We start from the raw sequence: 23,040 nt of genomic DNA, 5'->3' as shown, positions 1-23,040 counted from the left end.
AGGAAGGCTTAATCTCGGGGCGGGGCAGGCAGACCCGGCTGACCCGGAGACGCTGGCAAGCAGCGCGGTGACCCAGGAAACGTTTCTGAGCCGCTCCCAGGCCGCGCTGGCAGAACTTGAGAGGAGTGGTTCTCACAGCTTTTGGTCTCAGAACCCCTTTAAACTCCTGAAAGTTATTGAGGATCCAAAGAACTTTTGTTTATGAGAGTTCTGTCTATGGACGTTGACTGTGTTAGAAATTAAAGTAGAGAAATTAAAAAAAAAACTTGCTCATTAAAAAATAACAAACTCATTATGTCAATATACATACATTTATAAAAATAACTACTTTTTTTCAAAACAACTAATTATTTCATAAAACAACTCATATTAAATAAAAATATTTCCTAAAACAAATTCAGTGAGAGAAGAGGTACTGGAGGGTCCTGAGAGGTCAGACTGCTCTCAGACATGGCCCATGGACTTGGACATGAACATGGTCCTAGTAAAATGGAACTTCCAGATTATAAATGGTGGAAGACAGAAGGGACACCATTAAACACTGTCCAGGAGAAACTGGCTTAACAAGGACTAAGGGATCCATGGGGCCGCAATGAAGCTTGGAGATACACAGGTGGCTTTGCAAACAATGTTTCCTTTGTTGGAGCATTGTTAAAAGGATTCAAGTGGGGATTTGCTGCATCTGTGGTAGCTGTAGGGGCTGAATATTACCTGGAGACCCAGAAAAAAGATAAGAAACATCACTGAAGATAATACCTGGAAATATATTTTAATGTCTTAAGTGGCACTGTTTCACATTTTTGCAAACCTCTTTATGTTTGGTTTAATTAAAAAAAACACAAAAAACACAAAGAGCTGAATTCTTATATCTGCTATGCTCAGAATGTTCATTTGGTTGAAATACAGGAAGAAAAACCTGTCTCCAGCATTTGGTAGTTGGAAAAGTGAGGGGTGATCAATAGCTCTTCTAGATAATTGTAGACTTCTTTGATACTTTACCAAAACTTGACAAGTGGTAGTGCACTAAAGGTTACCTATTCTGTGGAATCCTAAATCTTGTCAATGAGGGGTCTCTAATTCCTGAAAACCCTCTGATGTGTCTTGCACTTTGAATAGCTCTCCGGCCAATGAATGATTTTATAACATCATCTGTTCGTCATTTGGAAAATACTGGTCTCACTGAATTATGTGTATTAATGTATTGTAAACAAATTGCCTATTAGACTAAACTGCCATGCTTTTTAAAAACAGATTTATTGAGATATTCACATATCATACAATCCACCCCTTTAAAATGTACAATTTGATTGTCTTCCATATGTTCACAGGACTGTGGAGGCACCACAATGTCTAGTTCCTTTCACTGTGTATATTAAGGATCCCACTCATTGGTACTGACACCAGTCTCAGCAGGACGGCTTGCAGCACTGGGAAGCTGAAGTCTGCATTGGCAGATACAAATCTTCCAAAATTCAAAATTTCTCCTGAGAGCTTGAATTTTCTTTTTGAATGCTCAAATTTTAATCATTGACAATAAACATCATCAGTTATCTTATCTTCCTTAAAGTGACATTTTCATTTTACTTTGTGAGAAAATGCTCCCTGAAAACCCAAGTCTGAATAACCTTTTTGTTAGTCGTTCAAGTATAAATGGTATTCTGTGAAAGAACATGCTATGCTATTAACTTGGTTTTGCTTGAGAAAAATGCCAACGCCTGAAAAACAGATTCATTAGATAACTTAATTAAACACCAGATGGCTGACTATATTTTAAAAATGGCTTAAACATTGAGATAATGGAATTTTTGTAATTTAACCCAAGAATCTAGACTCCAGGAACTTCCCCCTGGGTATTGCTCCCTTTTCATCCTCCTCTCCCTGAACCTAAGCTATTTTAATCTGGAAAATAAAGGTTGAGCTTGATGATCTATAAGGTTCTGTTAATTTCTTGATGATCTATAAGGTTCACTTAATTTCCGTTAAATGACACATAAAAAGACACAGCACACAAGAAAAGTGCTAAACATCATTAGCCAAGAGGAAAGCACAAACAGGAACGACCATGAGATCCTAGCTCACACCTACCAGGATGGCCACCATCAGACGGTAACAAGTATGGGAGACGTGGGGAAACCAAAGCGCTCATACCCTGCTGCTGGGAACTTGAAACAGGGCTGCCACTTTGGAAAGCAGTCTGGCAGCTCTCCAAACTGCTAAACACAGTGTTAGCATGACCTAGCAGTTCCTCTCCTGGGTAAACACACAAGAGAAATGAAAACACGTATGTACACAAAAGACTGCACGTGAGTGCTCACAGGGGCATTATTCACAACTGCCAAGTAGCAGAAATGACACAGATGTCCATCAATGGATAAACAGATAAGATGTGGGGTATATATTCTTGTGGAATATTATTATTATGGAATATTATTCAGCAATAAAAAGAAGTTGTGATACATGCTACAACATGGATGAAATGTGAAAACATTACGCAAAGTAAAAGAAGGTCGCGTACTGTATAATTCTATTTCTAAGAAATGTCCAGGTTAGACGAATCTACAGAGGCGGAAAATAGCGAAGCAGTTACAGGGGCAGGGGGGGAGTTAGGAAGAGTGGCAGTAACTGTTCATGGGTATGGGAAGTTTTTCAGGGGGATGAAAATATTATAAAATTACACGTGCTGATGCCTGCACAATCCTGTCAACAGACTAAAGTGAATTGTACATCTTAAAGGGGTGGACTGTACTTATGAATTACCCGTCAATAAATGTTAAAAAATACAGCAGCCCAGTGTAACAGGCAACGCATTTAAAAGAAGTAAGCATAAAGAGTGCAACATCTCTAGAGCTGTGGATTCTTCAAAGTCAGTGGGAATAAATGTCTGCAAAAATACTATGACAGTATTCATAAATACAAATGACTCCCTTTGGGTTCGATCCCTGGTTAGGGAACGAAGATCCCATGGGCCATGTGGTGCGGCCAAAAAAAAACCAAAACAAAATACACACCGGGCAACCCTTCAAGCAAGGCGGCTGAGTGCCACTTCAGGGGTCAGCACACCAGGGGCGTGGGCTGGAACCAGGAAGGGGCCCACCACTCCACCTGCCCCGCCGGGTCCAGGCACTGCGCGGTGGAGGCCTTCCGTCGGCTCTTGGATCCTGCACCCGCTCTACCTCCAGACGGTCAGAAATGCTGCAGGGACTGTCCCCACACACTCTTGCACTGTATCTTTCCCCAGTGCCCTCCGTCGACGAAGCACAAACCCCGCCTGCCCCTCCCCTCACGCCCCTCGAGGGGAGGGGGCAGCTGCGCTCTCCTGCCCTCGCCGCAGCAGAGAGGACAGACTGACCGTCCCTGTTCTCAGGGACACGGAAAAGCGCCTCCTTGCGCGCACCTTCGGGGGACCGCCTAACTCCCCTCCGAGCAGGTTCCTCTCCCGCCTTCTTCCCACCACGTGGGCGGTCCTGCAACTCTCCCCCCTCCCCGCTTCCCCTTCTTTCACGGCCTCACCTTAACCAAAAACGACATGTGACCGATCCCGGCTCTGGGAGGGCGCACGTCTTGCTCACCACTCTTACTTCCTCATCTAAAAACGTGCTCAGGGGATGCTCAGCAAGTGTCTGCTATGTGCACCAGAGGCAAGATGCCCAGGACTCTGGAGACGGCCTGCATTGCCGGGTGGGGAACAAAGCTAAGACGGCGGGAGAGGCTGGTTATTAGGACACGGTTTTAAGAGAGAGGCAGGAAGCAACGATCGTTTCATCTGAAACAAGTCTCAAGAGCTTGAGGCATGCTAAGTGGTTCTGGTTCTGGTAACACGCCACCTCGGTGAAAGACCCAGGAGAGACGGGGGCCAGCGGGCAGTGCAGACATCCAGTCCACACCTGGCCAGCCTGGGCCTCGATGCCCTTTGCGGACCCTTCCCTCCTGGGGAGAGAGCGGAACTCAGGGGCTGCCGGCAGCCCAGGCCCCGTCCAAATAGAAGAAGCTTCCACACGGGTCACTTAAAACAGAATAAATTGAGTGTTTATAAATATAGTAGTTGACATATATATACACTTAATTCAAAAATAGAATACACTTAATATACAGTAAAGCAGCATTTAAAGTGGAGAAAGGGGGATATTCATCACACGATGTAGGGACTAATGATTTTTCAATCATTTTAGAAGACACAGTTATATCCTCACCCTGAGACATTAAAAAAAAAAAAAAAGTTCCAGGAGGACTGCAAAGCATCTTGTGAACAAGAGATTATCAAAGTGTTAGAAAATATTAGAGATTTCTCTTTGTGATTCTGGGGTTTGGGAGGCCCTTCCATAGTAACTGAGAGTGGAAATTAAGGACAGAAAAAGACATTCCCTGATTTTCCTTAGTCTGAATGAGAGAGGCTTTGAAGGATTTACTGATCAGTATACGGCTGCCGGGAGATAGTGAAGGACAGGGAGGCCTGGCGTGCTGCAGTCCACGGGGTTGCCAAGAGTTGGACACGACTTAGTGACTGAGCAGCAATAGGCCTGTGATGGTTCTTCAGGCAGGCGTCTGCGGTGGAACCTGAATGGACCTCACAGCCCTAGGCGGATGACAGGCTGGTAAAGTCTGACCTTTAAGAGTTAACCGTGATAAAGAAAGCAAGTTTTGATCTCAGCTTCGGACACAACAGCCTGTGAACTATACAAAGAACATGACTTGCATTTCTTCTTTCCCAGAGCACACATACTAATGTAAGGAGAAACATATTTTAGGTCAATGAGCCTAGTCGATTTTGAAATATATAGCTTTGGGGGAAAAGAATCAGAAACTTACAGAGTTCAACGGAAATCAGGATTTAAAATTTTATATTACGCCACAAGGATTCCTTAGCTACCAAGGAATAATATGTCAAAGACAGATAAAATAACAACAATTCAAAAAAACTCAACAGGAAACTAGAGTTCGGCATCAAACATTAGAGTTTTAAAAATGGTATCACATGAAATGTTTCTAGATGGTACTGACTGAGGTCACAGCAGGACCTGCAAAGGACCTAGAAGTGGGTTAGACAGTCTGAGACTGAAGACAGGGATTTGGGGGTCAGATGAAACCAACGGTGAACCAGCCAATCAGGGTGGACTGTCCCGACTCCAGCTTGGCCCCACCACTATTTTACCTCCTCCCAACCATCAGCATTTTCCTGCCCATGTGTGGACCACACGCTTACTTCTGAATTGTGCATAGGCACTGTTAAAGAGGGTAAGACAGTTAAGAAAAAAATGAAAGTTCTGACATTTCTACCCCACGTGGTGGCCGTGAGGATCAGGTGAAGTTAACACACGCAGGGCACAGCGGTCCTTCGAGTTCCCTCACTGCAGTCTAGGGCATGGCACAGAGATGTTCATTCTCCCAGGTGTCAGGACACATTTTTGAACAGGAGGATTTTTTTGGGGTAGCAAATGTCATGTTAGGCTTAAATGTCTTAGCATATTCTAAGTAAGTCAGAGTTCAGTCTGTCACTGAGGGTTGGGCACGCTGGTTAGACGGCAATTACTTACCATATGGACTACTTCTGGGTAAAGAGGCTCTGTGATCACATTCCGATTATGGGTGATATATTCTACCATTTCACTTAAAGCAGCTCGTTTTACTTCCTTCCACTTTAGGTCACTGAGCGGATCGGAAACAAAGTCAAAGAGGACACAACATTGACGTAACTTCTGGATAAAAAGCTTCTCTTGATCAGCAGGAGGAACATCTGAAAAAGGAGAGAGCAAAGTATTATCGATTGCAACAACACTTAACCCAGAATTACCGTGGCGCGCTTTTAAGTTTCCTACAACTTTTCAATTAATAGAGATTCGAGAAACAAGAGATGGGGGTGGGAGTGAATAGAGGTTATATATTCCTTAAAGACAAGGGAAGGAAAAAATCAGCTCGTCGCTGCTCAGATCATATGCTTCCCATGACAAAGTTTCCGTGTTTCTTAACTCTCTGAAGCCATGTCCAGAGTACTGTTCAAAATAAAATTCTTTCTCATGAAGTGCTTTCATTCAACAAACGTGACACTGCCGCCGTATCACATGCCGGCAGCGTAGCAGGAGGCAAAGCCCAGCTCCAGGGTGGGGAGAGGGGCGCCGCGGGACAGCTGCACACGGCAGGTCAGCGGTCACAGGGCGGGTGGGCGCCCCCTCGGGCCCGCCGCTGCTATACATTTACCGTGGAGGGCGTGGCTGCTGTCCCTCGGCCAGCCGGCCAGCAGCAAGGGGCATCGCTGTGGAGCTGCCCAAACGAGCTGCTCCATGCACACAGTGGGGGTCTCCACCCACCCGGGGGCCCCGTGTCCTCTGTCAGTGTGGGCGACGGCCAACACGCGTCACACACGACGACAGCAACAGAAACAGCACAAACCTAACGGTATTACGGAGGGAGTGTCCACCGGGGCCAGGGGTCACACTGAACGCTTTACACACATCACACAGTTTTCTCACGTAATCTTTACAATGATACAACAGAAACGAGACGCGGGCACGGAGGGTCAGTGTAGGACTGGGAAGTGATGGAGCTCCATGTGACGTTCTGGGAGGTATTGGAAAGCCCTGATCTGCCCGTGTGAGTGTGACAGCTTTCTGGGGTGAAGAGGAGATCGGCGGGGATATTAACAAACAAGATCTATTGACAGATTGACTGAAATGTGTCCAAGATCTGCCTGACTCAGTGAACCAAGATTTTCCACAAGATCACACTGGTGTTACACTGTTGGTCAAGGGCAAAATAGCCATTCAGAGGGCGAAACAGCCCACTGGGTCTTAATTTGATAAGGTGTATAGGAGCCTATTACTGTGGTTTCAGATTCCATGCTGCAGATTCCTTCAAGAAACCTCTCACTGGTTACTTTTTGCTGTGGTATCAAAGAAGATGTCCATAACGATCTGAAAAGCTCCTCCCTTCCCAATCTCGTGTCTTCCTGCATTGTTTCAACCAAAACATATGGCAACAGGCTGAATGCAGAGGCAGGCCGGAGACTCCGGCTCTCTCCTAGTAAGTCAGACATTAAAAGGACTTACAAAAGTAGAAAATGATACCACCCTCTCTGGTTTAATTTTTAATGTGGTCAATATCAGTAGTTAAGCCCGCATAAACAGAAGCTCTCTGGGTCCTACATAGTTCTGAGGGGTGTCAAAGGGTCCTGAGACCAAAGCTGCTGAGACCCCCGCCCCACAGGAGCCGGCACCTCAAGTGGGTCCCCAGGTGGCCCGGGCTTCCCTGCTTCCACCCACCTCTCTCCGCATCAGCTCCTCCAACCCACCTCACCTCCCTTTCCTCCACCAGCTGCCCCTCCTGTTTGGGGTTCTCGCTTGGGCCTCCTCACCTCCTGGTCAGACAGGACGCACTCCAGGGTCATCATGTAGCTCCCCCTGCCTTGAATGGTCAGCTCCCTAGGTGGGCATTTCCTCCCCCCACCCCGGGCTGCTTTCTGAGAGCAGGTGCCAGGCGACTGCCCCCTGGTTCTCTGTACCCCCCAGCGCCCAGTGGGGAACCCTGCAACCAGCAGGCGCTCAGCACGGCCCCCCACTTCCCGGGAAGCTCCCCGAGTCCCCAGACTGCACAGCCGGTCCAGGAGGCGAGGGGGTGCTGCCTGAAGGGTCCTCAGGGCCGAGGGACAGAACTGTGACCACAGACACTCTGAGTCGCGGTGGCCGAATCACTGAAATAGCTAACAGTCACCACAATGTCTAAGGGCTCTTTACAATCAAATATCCAGCTCTTTTCAACGAAAAGCTTCATTTTCTGAATGACCTCCGAGCTTAACTTCAGTCCTCACTCAATTCCACACCTGTACTCACCCTCCACTTTGCCAGAAACACCTTGAATGAGCGCATTTCATAGTTACAGCTCATGTACGTGGACCCTTCTGGTTTTCTCACACTGTAGAGCACCGAGAAGCCCGTATTTACCCCTAAAAACTACCTGATGACGACTCAGCCGTCGCCAGAACACTGGAACAAACCTATTGCAGTAAGAAGGAAGAGCAGAGTAAAATCTTTTTTCTTCATAAAATTTCTACCTGTAAAAATCCTTCTTAAAAAAACAAGAAAGTCTCAATTCTTCCAGGGTTCCAGATAGCTAAGGTGTTCAGTTCAGTTCAGTCGCTCAGTCGTGTCTGGCTCTTTGAGACCCCACGGACTGCAGCAAGCCAGGCCTCCCTGTCCATCACCATCTCCCGAAGTTTACTCAAACTCATGTCCATTGAGTCGGTGACGCCATCCAACCATCTCATCCTCTGTCGTCCCCTTCACCTCCTGCCTTCAATCTTTACTGTATTAAATATTTTTGTTTACAGCTTATTTAAAGTTTGTGAGCATAATCTCATGAACTCGTGTTTTAAAACCTCATTTGGCTAACATTTACAACTTTATTGTTTTTTAAAAAAACTATATTAGACCAATCAAAATAAGTAAAAAAACATTGCACCCACAGCCCCATCAGCTATTTCCTCATGTTCACTGATTTATTTGGCTGTGTCGGGTCTTTGCGTGGCATGCGGGCTCTCCAGCTGTGGTGTCTGGGCTCAGCTGCTCCGTGGCATACGGGATCTTAGCTCCCTGACCCCTGACCAGGGGCTGAACTCGTGTCCTTTGCATTGCAAGGTGGACTCTTAACCACTGGACCACCAGCTAAGCCCCTCCTGTGTTTTCTGAATGCATGTTAATTTAGGTTCTTGTTGGTCAGCATATTTTAAAAATCTTCAGTACCTGCTGCTGGGTTAATAGGACTGTACCACTGGGGGATAAAAATGAGTGGAGGTGGTGGGAGAATATGCTTTTTACCCTTGTGTATGCTGGGTCTCTACAGAATGAGTTATTTTGTAATTGAAAAATAAGCTCTTTAAAAACTATTATGTTAGCATTGCTGATCTTTTTTATTTATTTTTTTTCTGTTTATTTTTATTAGTTGGAGGCTAATTACTTTACAATATTGTAGTGGTTTTTGTCATACATTGACATGCATCAGCCATGGATTTACATGTATTCCCCATCCTGATCCCCCCTCCCACCTCCCTCTCTACCCGATCCCTCTGGGTCTTCCCAGTGCACCAGGCCCGAGCACTTGTCTCATGCATCCAACCTGGGCTGGTGATCTGTTTCACCCTAGATAAAAAAATCTATTTATTTTTTAATTGAAGGATAATTGCTTTACAGAATTTTGTTGTTTTCTGTCAAACATCAACATGAATCAGCCATAGAGCATTGTGAACCTTGAAAGAAGAAAAAAGGTATGACAATACAGCCCGTACTTGACCTGACTGTTCTGATTACCATGTAATGTGAATCAAATGGTAAAAACTAACCGGACTGACGCTTTCGGTATATTACACTTCAGCATTTGGTACTCAAGACTGGTACTGACTCTTGAAGTAATAAACCACGACCCCAGATTTGACTCAATTTTTACAATTACTTCTATGAAGCACAATAAAAAAAGAATGGATTTTGAATTCTGCCCATGAGTGACAGTGGTTTACTTTAAACTGTCTACAGATGAGTAACACTGACATTCTTGTTTTAGGACACACTAGAGAGCGACCTTAAGCCCCAAAGAGAGCATCAACTAAAAAGCACAATATGAGACAAATTGTTGTAGTCCGCGGGATCGGCCGGGAGCCCCCGTGACAGCGGTCTGGACGAGCCCCAGGATCCCACCCGGAAGCTAGACAGTGTGCTGAGTGAGACCTCTGATCTAAGAGAAAGAGGACACGAAAGGGGCAATGACAAGGTTGGCTGGGACATTTTTAATGTTGATTAACATTTCCTTTCATTATTATTGTTTTAAGCTATGAGCAATAACATTTCTCTCTACAAATAACATCACAGGTACCTTACGTTTACATACATTTCTTCACTCCCTCCCTCAGTTGCTTTCACTGATTTGCTAATGTGAACGTGGGACACTTCCTGATTACTTCAAGGTAAATCCTTGATGATACCAGGAGCAAACCTGATGATACCCACGCAAAACCTGCAGGAGGCAAGGAGCGGAGAACAGACACTAACCCACAGCATCTGAAGAACGCATTACTCTTCTAAAAACATATTTACTAAAGGGAAGCCTGTAATTAATAACTGACGCATAGGGATGCTTCATGAGGGTCACCGTCAGACTGGGGTGGCTTCGTGAGTGCCCCCGGCCCTAGGGTGAGGGAGGGCAGCGTTCTCACCAGCGGCCCCGGGGCAAGCTAGTAAGGAGTGGACACCTTCCACTGACCGCTGACCCCCAAGATGCGGGTGAGCCCCAGGGCCTGTCCAGTGTGGTGACTGAACTTCTACTTGTGTTTTCTTTTACAAAGAATAGAAAAGTAAGAGGTACTAATATTTGACACAGGAGCCGACACACACTGGAGGTGTGTGCCTAAGACTGCTCTGCTTCCAGGCAGGAGTGATGGAGAGCCTGAGGACCGCTGGGCACGCGGTGAGGAGCTTCTCCAGGCCTTCCCAAGTGAGTCCAACACAACCCAGCAGCTCACAGCTGGCTCCACAGGTATTTACAGCATCTCTGCATCTCAATTACCGCAGGGACGGATGGACATGACAACACGTTGTAACTGCCAAATTGTAGGACGGGACACAAAAATGTTACATCACTGAACTGTCACTGTACTGGAAGGGGAGGCACGTGAACTCTGTCTCTGGGTAGAAATATTATCAAAGGAAAAACAAAACAGGGACGCCCACTTCCATATGACTCATCTTGGTGGTGAAGAGAAACATTCCAAGATACCAAAAGGACCAACTTTTGGCAGGACAGTCAGAGAGAGGCAGGCCTTTCTAGCACGGAGATGATGGCTTTTCCCAAATAAACACAACCCCGATGAGAACTAAAGCCAGAGCTGCACGAACCGCAGCCCGGAGAACGTCACTTTGAGAAGATGCTGCCGGAGGCACGCCCGTGAGGGTGGGAACCACTTTGCAGTCACTCATGTACTCCGTGCCAAGCAGATGTGGCAGGCTGGCTTTCAGAGACCCCCGTGCGTCCCTCCTGTCCCCCAGCACCTGCCTTCCTGACAGCGCGGGGACAAGAGTCTACGAGCACGTGCCCATTCTAAGCCTGCAGACAAGAGGCAGTCCACACAAAACGGAAACACATACAGACTCTCCAGAAGGAGAGAGCCAATCCTTCAGCCATGGCATCCTGTCTTTCCAATACACTTATTCTGAGTACAAAGTGAGTGGGAATACAGCTGAATCCAATTACTACCAACTTGGAGTAAATCTGGGATTCGTCATTAATAGGCCTTAAATTCCACTTACTCTTGGCAAGTCTCCCCCACCAAGAAGAGTTCAGCAACACTGCTTTGATTTTGAAAGAGAGAATTCACGCACCGGGTTTTGAAGCGACTGTTTTCCCCACTGCCTTCCGCGTCTCCTGTCCTGAACCAAGTGTCTGCAGACAGGAGAGCCCTTCTGTCACACCGTCACCTGCCCCATGGCCAACACCACGGAGCCTCCCAACGGACCTTATTACCTGTCAGACGACGCTCCTTCACCTTGCCCAGCTTCACGTCTTGACCATGCATGGCCCTTCAAATTCCCCAGATCATTTCGGCGAGAACAGAAGTCTTTGCAGTACTGACTCTTTCAATCCACAAACACGAAATACTTCTCCAATTACTCTTTTCCTTAAATGTCTTTCAATACAATTTTATACTCTCCTCCTAAAAATACGTTACACATCACTTTTCAAGATTGATTCTTAGGTGTCTGTTACGTGCTGATGCTACTGTAAACTGTATCTTTAAAAAGACTCAAGAGTTTTCTAACTGCTGCTGTGGTTTAGGGGGAAAAAAAAAAGATTTGGAGTATGACTTTTGTAACCAGCTACCCTTTTGTGTGTATGAAAACAAATTTCCTGTATTTTTTAATTAATTAATTTTTAAGTGGAGGATAATTGGTTTATAATATTGTGCTGGCTTCTGCCACACATCAGCGTCAGTCAGCCACAGGTATACACGTGTCCGCTCCCTCTGGAGCCTCCCACCCCATCCCACCCCTCCAGACCATCACAGCTCCTACTAATTCTAATGACGTCTCTGTGAGTCCTGCTGGTTTTCTGCCTCTGCCACCTTTCATCTGCGAGTACCAATGCTCTTCTCTTTCTCGCCTGAGCAACGCTGCAAGGCAGCGGTGAGGCGTCACCTTGGTCTCTCCACTGTCTCCGAGGGAAGCTCTCCCTAGCTACCCAACCAGAGAGATACTGGCCACAGGACTCTACAGATAACATTTAGCAGATGAAGGAATTGATCTATAGGTTCGTGCGTGCATGCTTAGTCCCGTCCAACTCTTTGCGATCCCACCTGCCAGGCTCCTCTGTCCATAGAATTTTCCAGGCAAGAATACTGGAGTAGGTTGCCATTTCCTCCTCTAGGGCATCTGCCCAACCCAGGGGTCAAATCCATCTCTCCTGTGTCTCCTGCATTGGCAGGCAGATTCTTTACCACTGAGCCGCCTGGGAAGCCCCACTGAGAGGTCAGGGCCATCTCGATCCAATCCAGCAGTGACTTCTGTGAACTGATAAGTGATTCTAAAAGCCATGTGGTAAAGCAAAGGGTCGACACTAACCAAGACCCTCGGAGAAGAACAACAGGGTGGGCGGGGGGACTTGCTGTCCCAGAAATCTAGACTCACAGGCAAGTTTCATGAATGAAAACGGCCACCAAGAACAGGGCCTAGAACAGGCCTGTAGAGACGTGGATACTTGATTTACGGCAGGACTGGATCACAGAACGGTGAAGAAAGATCAGTCTTTAAGAATGCAGCTCTGGGACAGGAAGGAAGGAAGGAGAGAGAAAGAAGAAATCAGATCATATTCTATGCAAAAATAAAAAATAAGCTCCTGGAGGGCTAGGACTTCAGTCTGAAAGATAAAGCTCTAATGCTTTTAGAAAATAATACAAAAGAATATCCTATGTAGAGAAAGACTTCTTAAGACTTAAGGACTGTAATCATTAAAAGACTGATGTAATGAACTATATAAAATCAAACATTGTTCTTCATCAAGACACCACAAAGAATGAAAAGTCATGCCACAGAGTAAGATAACTACTTGAATACATATAGCCAATGAATTAATGTCTGGAATATGTAAGCATTTCCAATAGATCAGTAAGAAATATGCAGAGAACCAATAGAAAAGGAGGCAAAAGTCTTAACCAGGCACTTCATGAATATGCCCCAAAGGCTAACCACTCGTGAAAGGATCACCACTCACTAATGGCTAGAGGAATGCAAACGAAAAGCATAAGCAAATAGTCTGAGGACACCCAGTGCTGGGGGCAGCTGTGTTGGGCTGGGCAGGGCTGCTGGGCAGGGCTGCAGGGTCTGGCGTCACCAAGGACAGAGGGGACAAATGTGCTTGCTGGGAATTATATATATATTTTAAATACGTGTGTGTGTGTGTGAGCGTGCATGTGTGTGCATGTGTATATATACACACACACATATGTATGTTTATACAAACCTAATGGAATTCAGACACACGTGCACCACAACATGTGTCAGAGAATGCCCACAGCGGCACTAACAGCTTGAACCAGGAACAATCCAGCGCCCGCCAGCAGTGGGCATTACGTAATACCCTTTAGCTGTGGCGAGGAACGCAATACAGCCACACACAGCACGGACGTACCCTACGAAATCAGGCAAGGTGAAAAGGACTTCTCAGTGTGATTCCGTTCATATGGAGGCTTTAGAAACAGGCGCCCCTGAGACCTGTCCGTGACCTCCGGGGAGCTGTGGGGGTGACTGGTGGGGGTGCTGGTTACAGGAAGACTGGCTTTGCAATGATCCTTCACTCTTTGCGTCTGTTGTGCACGAGTCTGCGAGTTACATTACAAACGGAAAAGGTTACCGAATACATGCACGTGGCAAAAAAACGCCCCCAAGAACACTCCGGAGCACACAGCGAGCCGTGAGCCTCCTTCCTCCACACCTGCCTGCTGCCTCCGACCCTCCTCCCAAAGGCAAGTGCCTGGAGCCCCCCGAACCGCCCGGCACACGCTCCACACACAGGTACACACGGGCGTCTCCCACACAACAGCTTCAGAGGAAGGAACACTGACGACCTCCAAACTAACCTTGATGGACACACAGACGATCCCAGCACGTTTCTAAGGTCCCTCCGTGCATTTCCGTTGAAGAATTTAAGCTCTGGATATGTTTCCTTTTAAAAATAAATTCTGAAAAAAATTCCCAATCCAGATGAAATCTTAGTGACCTCTAATTTTTTCTAACTAACTAAAGTGTCTCCCTCTTTCTCTCAAAGAAAGGGTCAGCAATCATGACTTCAGATGCATAATGTAAAAACGGCGCTACGACTTGTTCATCAGATCTAACGCGTCTGGTATAAAGCAGAGCAGAGCAGGCCCCGGCCTTGTGGAGCCTGTATCACAAGGAACTGATTTAAGAATGTATCCAGCATACACACGCCAGGCACGGTACCAGGCATGGCAGCCCAGAGACAAATTAAAGCATGACACTTGATCTAAAAGAAAAGAACAACTAAAATGTGTGAGAACTGCAATGACGCGTGAGGCGGGACGGGGTCTGGGGGTGGGGAGTGTGGTGCAGGGAAGGGTTTCTGGGGATGCACTTGAGCTTGGCCTTGGAGGGAGGTCGTCAGCTCAAGGAGGCGAAGGTTTGCTGTTGGGGGGCTGGGGCCCGCTCGACGGGGAAGACGATCCATGGCTGCTGTGCTGTGCAAGTCGTCCTGGTCATGTCTGACTCTGCGACCCCACGGACTGCAGCCCACCAGGCTCCTCTGTCCGTGCGATTCTCCAGGCAAGAGTACTGGAGTGTGCTGCCATGCCCTCCTCCAGGGGATCTTCCCCACCCAGGGATCGAACCCGAGTCTCTTACATCTCCTGCCTTGGCAGGCGGGTTCTTTGCCTCTAGCGCCACCTGCCCACCTCTCAAATCTGAGCTCCAAAAGACAGAACCTTACCTGAAGGCAACAGATTACATTTTATAAACCTAAATTAATCACAGTGGATCTTTAGCCATACATTTTTATAGAGGAGAAACTCTGTCTTGTTCACCACTTAATCCTTGGTATCTAGAACTGGCCAAGCCCACAGCAGACCCTCAAATAATCTGTTGAATTTGAAAAAGTTGATCTGAAGGAAACAAATACGGGTAATTTAACTGAGCAGCATCATAATTTAAATCATATTTATATTAAAATAATGAAACAGGTATCAGAGCAGAATGCAAAGCCCATATAAAACTTATGACAAGTTCTTCAAAGAAGCTGCTCGTGTGAGGCATTTCAGCACTCTGAACTCTTAGAGGTTTGCATTTTGATAGAAAAATCTGAGAAGTACTGCAAGTAGATAGATTTGAATCAGAGAGGGTATTTAAGCAGATGATTGACACAAACGTGACCTGGAAGTAAGATCTCTTCAGAAGTGACACGGGGGGACTGAAATGAAGATGCCAGAAGCAGAGGGATCTACTTCGAGGGAGAAAGCAACAATCTATGAACCAACTTCTCAGTCTTCTCACGAGGCAACTGTGACTCCAAGCATGATTCCTCAGGGCGCTGGCCTGGCAGGGGTCGTTTTTGGTAATAATTATCTCTTGCTCCACAGATCCAAACTTCTGCAACTTGAGAGCCTGATAAATACACTAAATGAAACTCTCACTTCTCTGTAGACGATGCGATGAGACCAGTTCTACCTGGATCCGTGGTGCCTACGTAATTTTAAAATTGAGTGAACCCTCCCTCTCCAGTGGTTCCTCACTTGGCTGATGAAGTTAAAAACCATCATCAACCCTGTAAGTCTTTCTCAGTGTCACAGCGCAAGGGTCACAGTTCATCTATTCTAATGTTTACACGTTCCACGTTAACACCGTATAGACCAAGCTTCTCTTTCCCTTTCTATTTTCTTTCTTTCTTACGTGGTCCTTAAAACAAGGTTGGCCTTACAATCAACAGCATCTTAGATCTGATGGGACTTCACTACACAGCCTGAGCTGCTGGGTCAGATATTTCATGCAAATACAGCCCACAGGCTCCCTGCTTCATGCTCTGTCTGTACTGCCCACACAAGGAGCTAGTAACCTGCTGCTGACGCGAAGGGGCCAGAGCGCCGGGCGCTGTCTACCTTCTGCTCGGAGAGAACCAGCCGCGGATGGCCAGCCCTGCATCCTGCCTCGCTGTGCAGAGCCGCCCTTCTCCGGTCCTTCCGGGTGGCGTTCCGGGCGCCGCAAAGTGGAAGCACTGCCTGCTCTAGTAATCTGGATGTAAATCTGGTGATGCAAGTATGCCAGCAGCTTCTACACCGCCACTTTCACTTTAAACATGTTTCGCTGGTGATAACTACGCCTCAAAATCCATTATGAACACTCCCTTTGCAAACCCCAATTCTGTAGTTTATCAGCTGAGCCACACACGTTCGTGAAGCTTACCTCCTCCCTCCCACAGGAAAAGACCTGCTCCCCGGGGCCGAGTCCAGGCTGGAAGTTGGCTCAGGACAAGCGCACCCCGTGTAAATCCGGCGTCTGACTGGTTTCCTTGCCAACCTGGGCGTGCCTCCTTCCAGCCTTGGAGACCCTTCTTCCCCTCTGGTTTTCCTGCAATTCTTCAGTCTTGTCTGTATTTACTCACAAAGCAGGTAACATTCACCTTCCTCACTGACCTTCCACCACTGACCCGCCAGCCCACTGTCCCTTTCTTGTGAGGCTACCGTGTAAACTTATAAGGCAGTTATTCTCATTTCAGGAAGCATCATCTGAAGCCAAGGTCTAGTTCATCTCCGTGCTCTGTACCCTGGAACTGGCAGCTCTGCCAGGGAGGCGGGCGGGGCGGGCAGAGGCTGAAGCAGAAGAGGGTCAGACTGAGGTGAGACAACGACCAGCAGAGACTGGTGTCCTCGGAAAAGCTCTTCATCAAGGCAAGAGAACTCGGGGGGGATGTCACATGGAGAAACAGACTGATTTCCAGCCTAGACCCTGCCGTAAAGAACACGGCGAAGTCACGACAGGATTCTAGGCCTGGAAATCCTCGAGTGGACACACAGGGACGTTTAGGAATGTGTCTGCACCTCCCAATACAGGTGATGCATAAGAGGCACTCAACCAATGTCCGCTGAGTTAGAGCCTCCGCTCTTTTGACAGTGAAAGATTAAGTCAAACTCCCAGGAATAAAGAGATTCAGCCCCAAATTTGTTGACCAAGGCTTTCTTTCCCGCTTAAGGACTTAGTTCTAGAACACCTCGTCGGGGAACGAATAAGACACTCACCCTGAGTACAAATTAGTAAACGCCCAACATCTCTGGTCACGTTGCTTCCTCCCTCACTGAGGCTGGCATTTCTGATGAAATATTACACAATACCACTGCACCTGGCGACCAACAGCACCAGCAACACAGCCGCTCTTATCTGAGGCACAAGAGCAGGTTATCACTTCAGGAAAAGTAACTGCTTTTTATTACACTGACAAATGAAAGACGGCCAAAGGAAGGCCACAGAACTTCTCATGTGCTTACCAGCGGACAGAACCGTGTGGAGTTGTGAGGAGGATATACCGAAAAAACAATAGAGGTTTTTCAGTTTTTATTCACGTTCTCTACTCCCCTTCTCTGTGTCTCAGATAGATGAGTGATTCTTTCTGGACACGAGCTCTCTTAGGACGGGCTGGGGGCTCTTCACGCATGCCTGGCCCAAGGCTGCGGCACGAAGGACCAGTGAAGGACACGGTCCGGTAAACCCTGAGGGGCTGTGTGCCCCCGGAGTCGGGAACCGGAAGTAGTGCAGGCGCCAGGACATCGGGGACCAGGACATCAGGGGCCACATGCACACCGCGGGTCACCCTCCCCCGGTGGGGGGAAGCTGATGGAGATGGTGCTGGACCCCCCTGGCCACGGGAGTGGCCAGCCTCCTTATCTCACGTGCCCACCACCCCATCCCTCGCGGTCTAGTATTAACTAATCAGTGCTAATATTTACCTATGCTGGCTTCCGGTCTTCAGCTCACAGCCTGTCAATTACTCCCTGCCCAGAGGCCGGTCCTGGTAAGGACGCCAGCAGTAAAGACAGAGGACAGCCCCCCCACACTCCGCCTCCAAGGCTCAGCACACCCACTCTGAAGGTGGGGGGTGCCCACGCTCCTCCAGGGCCAGAGAGTTAAAGCCTTCCCCAGGGGCTTCCCGACATCCCACACTGAACTTGGCCTCAACTGGGGAGGACCATGGAGGTAAAGGGGGCACAGCTGCTGTGCCCTCAGCAAGTAACAGGCATTTGACCAATGTGCCACAAAAACCAGCGATGGGACAAGGACGAAACCAAGGATGCTTGTGGGCAGTGATCCGATAGCCCTGCGCAAGGTGGTCATCTCAGACTAAACCCTAATACTCAAGGTGCATCATCCAAAGGGCTGGCCGAAAGGTTCATCTGCCCTTGGAGAAAGACAGGCCACCTCAGTCGCCGGTGTTTTTTATTATTAGTTGAAACAGGAAACGCTCTGTGTTCTGGTGTGTGCTGAAAGACACTCAGCTGCTCCTTTACCACCGAGCTGACCCCAGCCTACACGGCAAACCGAGGTGATGCTTCTACTTGGTCCCTGCTTTCCTGACGTGCAGGGTCTGATGACAGGGAGAGCCTGTTGGTCTGACGTGGGCTCCGCCTGGCTCCCACACCAGCTGCTCTGGGACTGGGAAGAGGAGCCCGCCCCCCCTGGGGGCATGGCGAGGGGCAGAGCTGCAGGCCGTGCCAAGGGCCACGGGCGGAGCCCGAATCGAGCAGGCGGCTGCGATCTCCGAGTCTGGGGACAGGACGGGCACAGCCCCACGGGGAGGACGAGGCGTGCTGAGAACCAGGGTGGCAAGGGAGAACACGTGGGGAGGGGCTTCAGCACCGCCTGTTACTAACTTAGTGACCTTGGGCAGAAGGCCGGATCCCTGTGGGCCTCGGTTTCCTCAACTGGGAAATGGGGGGGGTAGCTAAGCAGTGGGGAGTGGGGGGCTGTGAACAGATGCGACATGCTGCAGTGATGTCTGAAACAGACCATGCCCTCTATACGGGGTGCTTGTTTCTGTCTCCCGTTAATCAGATGCAGTGGCTTGTTAGCGTCTATTATTCCATCCTGTTTATGCGCCTATCCTCAGAAAATGTCTGCTACGGAAGCAACGTTTTTCATCCTCTCCAGGCGTTTCCGAGCAGGCCGCCAATGCCCTGCCCTCAGCAGCAAGCCCGGCACCTAACAAAGGCGGCTCTCAGGCTGTCGGCGTCGGGCTGCGCATAACACAATTACGTGGGTGCTCTGGCGGGCAGGGCACCGCGGCCGCGCGCGGCTGCCCCGGCCCCTGGAACCGCGCGGCACGAGGGCAGCCACGTAACTGCTGGCCGAGAGGGGCTGGATGGACCCCAAATCCAATTATGACCCGTGTGCCTGCTGGGTCTCGGAGGAGCCCATCTCTCTGATGAGTTAGCGGATGTTCTGGACTATCAATTTGTGATGCAACTGGATTTGGATGGAAGAGATCCTTGAAACTTGAAGGGTTTATAAGGAATGATGGTGGGGCTGGGTTTTCTGGGTGTGAGCCTGCTGCCTGAAGCTTACCCGGGTGAGGAGACAAGATGAACTGGAAGGCAGAGGTAGGCCAGGTCGGCAGGAGACTCCGCCGTGCCCTGCGGTGGTCAGCCGCTCGACGTTTCTGGGCCGCGGTTTCTGCATCTAAAATCTAAGGTTCTTTCTGGCTCGATGAGACTGTGCAAGACCGCTGCTCTCAGAGACTGGGGTGCTGGCAGCAGTTTCCAGAGCGGGGAGATGAAACTACAACAGGTCTCTAGAAACAATAACTCATCTGTGGGCACCACAGGGAGGAATACATATGAAACCAAGGGCTTGAACCTAGACGTGAAACCTTTCTGCACGCAGCCGACCACCAGTCGACATGTGTTAACCCCAGCCAGACATTTAACATTGAAACAGTATATTTAAACCAATTTACTCAGTTTAAATAGCATTTTGAAAAAGAACTATCTTTAAATCCTTGAGATAAAATCCTTGAAATACAACTTTCTGAAATAACAGAACAACTTGCTTACAGCAATGATAAAACTGGCTGTAAATGGGTGTGTGATCCGAGAAGCAGCGATTCTGGTCTCAAGCTGGCAGGTCAGGAGCCCAGAAGGGAAGCCCTATCCTGTGGCTGTGGTCAGGTCCAGTGGCCACTCTCTCTGCCGGCGGGTCTGGGGACTTCCAGCCCCAGCTCTCTGCCTGCAGCTCTGCTGCAACTCCGTCTAGCTTCCTCACCTCAACTGCGTAGAGCATTTCAGATTTTATTCTATTTTTTTTGCTGGAGGTCTAATCTTATTTATTTTTGCTTGGGGACTGAAGAATTTCCTTAAATAATTTTGAAAATTTAGTTTCCTATTGTATTTTATTTTGCTAATTTTCCAAACTGTCTTCACTTCACATCCTGGAGTGTGAAGTCAAGTGGTCCTTAGGGAAGCATCACTACGAACAAAGCTAGTGGAGATGACGGAATTCCAGCTGAGCTTTTTCAAATCGTAAGAGATGATGCTGTTAAAGTGTTGCTTTCAGTATGCCAGCAAATTTGGAAAACTCAGCAGTGGCCACAGGACTGGAAAAGGTCAGTTTTCATTCTAGTCCCAAAGAAGGGTAATGTCAAAGAATGTTCAAACTACCACACAAATGCTCTCATCTCACATGCTAGCAAAGTAATGTGCAAAATTCTTCAAGCTAGACCTCAACAGTACAACTTCCAGATGTATAAGCTGGGTTTAGAAAAGGGAGAGGAACCAGAGACCGAGCTGCCAACGTTTGCTGGCTCGCAGAGAAAGCAAGAGAATTACAGAAAAACATGCACTTCTGCTTCACTGACTATGCTAAAGCCTTGGACTGTGTGGATCACAACAAACTGTGGAAAATTCTTAAAGAGACAGGAATAAGAGAATATCTTACCTGTCTCCTGAGAAACCTGTATGCAGCTCAAGAAGCAACTGAACAAGACAAGGAACAATGAACTGGTTCAAAGTTGGGAAAGGAGTGTGACAAGGCTTGTTTATTTAACTTGTTTATTTAACTTCTATGCAGAATACACCATATGAAACGCCAGGCTGAATAAATCATAAGCTGGAATCTAGCCTGCCAGGAGACATATCAACAACCTCAGATATGCACATGATACCACCCTAATGGCAGAAAGCAAAGAGGAACTAAAGAGTTTCTTGATGAGGGTGAAAGAAGAGAGTGAAAAGGCTGGCTTAAAACTAAGCATTGAAAAAACTAACATCATGGCATACAGTTCCATCACTTAATGGCAAATGGAAGGGGAAAAAGTGGAAGCAGTGAGTGACAGATTTTCTTTTCTTGGGCTTTAAAATCACTGTGAAGAGTGACTGCAGCCATGAAATTAACAGATGTTTGCTCCCTGGAAGGAAAACTTGTAGTAGTTGTTGTTCAGTCACCCAGTTTTTTCTGACTGTTTGTGACCCAAAGAACGGCAGCATGCTAGGCCTCCCTGTCCCTCACCATCTCCCGAAGTTTGCCTAAGTTCATGTCCATTGCATCAGTGATGCCATCCAGCCATCTACCTCATCTTCTGACGCCCTCTTCTCCTTCTGCCCTCAAACTTTCCCAGCATCAGGGACGTTTCCAATGAGTCAGCTGTTTGCATTAGATGACCAAAATACTGGAGCTTCAGCTTCAGCATCAGTCCTTCCAACGCGTATTCAGGGTTGAACTCCCTTAGGATTGACTGGTTTGATCTCCTTGCTGCCCAAGGGACTCAGGAGTCTCCTCCAGCACCACAGTTTGAAGGCATCAATTCTTTGGTGTTCTGCCTTCTTTACAGTCCAGTGTTCACAACCGTACGTGATCACCGGGAAGACCACAGCCTTGACTGTACAGACCTTTGTCGGCAGAGTGACGTCTCTGCTTTTCAACACACTAAGTTTGTCACAGGTTTCCTGCCAAGAAGCCATCGTCTTCTCGTTTCACGGCTGCAGAGTTAAAGAGCTGGCTTAAAACTAAATATTAAAAAAACTAAGATCATGGCATCCAGCCCCATTACTTCAAGGCAAACAGAAGGGGAAAAGGTGAAAGCAGTGACAGATTTCCTCTTCCTGGGCTCCAAAATCACTGCAGATGGTGACTGCAGCCATGAAATCAGATGACAAAACTAGACAGCATATTAAAAAGCAGAGAAATCACTTTGCTGACAAAAGTGCATATAGTCAAAGCTATGGTTTTCCCAGTAATCATGTACGGATGTGAGAGTTGGACCATAAGGAAGGCTGAGTGCCAAAGAATTGATGCTTTTGAACTGTGGTGTTGGAGAAGACTCTTCAGAGTCCCTTGGACTGTGAGAAGATCAAACCAGTCAATCCTAAAGGAAGTCAACCCTGAATATTCATTGGAAGGACTGCTGCTGAAGTTGAAGCTCCAATACTTTGGCCATCTGAGGCAAAGAGCTGACTCATTGGAAAAGACTCTAATTCTGGGAAAGATTGAAGGCAGAAGGAGAAGGGGGCGGCAGAGGATGAGATGGTTAGTTAGCATCATCGACTCAACAGACATGAATTTGAGCGAACTCTGGGAGATATTGAAGGACAGAAGAGCCTGGCGTCCTGCAGTCCACAGGGTCACAAAGTTGCTATTCCACTGAGCGACTGACTAGCAAGGACATCTTCACTTTTATCTCTTTTAAAGACTTCTAATAGCTCACCATCCCTGAGTACTTACTATGTGCTAGGCATTATTTTAACTCTTCTAAGCCCAGGAATCGAGTTACACAAAGAAACGGATCCACACAGCGGTTAACGTGACAAATCTCAGAAGTGACAGGGCTGGCGTCTGAGTCTAGGCAGTGCGGCTTCAGAGCCTCTGCAGGGGACAGTTCCGGCCACACTGGTACCATCCACTGGCCAGGAGCCCTTTCAAACCTCCCAGGCTGGTCTCCATGTACCCGCTTCTTACAGGAAGAAGTGTGGCCTTGCTGCTCCTGGTCAAGATAAAGACTGTGACTGTCCCCCAGTCTCTGTAAACC

At 47.7% G+C, this 23,040-nt stretch overlaps 1 protein-coding gene and 1 pseudogene across 8 annotated transcripts in view; one reads left to right on the top strand and one right to left on the bottom strand.

Moving 5' to 3' along the window:
• Positions 1–23,040, bottom strand: part of PPP2R5C (protein phosphatase 2 regulatory subunit B'gamma) — a 137,239-nt gene that overhangs the window by 48,759 nt on the left and 65,440 nt on the right. For all 8 annotated transcript variants that reach the window (XM_043489260.1, XM_043489262.1, XM_043489261.1 and 5 more), the window contains one exon: positions 5,532–5,731. In XM_043489260.1, the coding sequence (XP_043345195.1) occupies positions 5,532–5,731 (200 nt within the window). The remainder of the gene's footprint in view (positions 1–5,531; positions 5,732–23,040) is intronic.
• On the top strand, positions 451–747 carry LOC122454738 (annotated as a pseudogene).

The sequence above is a fragment of the Cervus canadensis genome, chromosome 17 (assembly GCF_019320065.1).
Source record: "Cervus canadensis isolate Bull #8, Minnesota chromosome 17, ASM1932006v1, whole genome shotgun sequence".
Lineage (NCBI taxonomy): Eukaryota > Metazoa > Chordata > Mammalia > Artiodactyla > Cervidae > Cervus > Cervus canadensis.
Note: the sequence above shows the minus strand (reverse complement) of the source record. Positions and strands in the feature narration are given on the sequence as shown.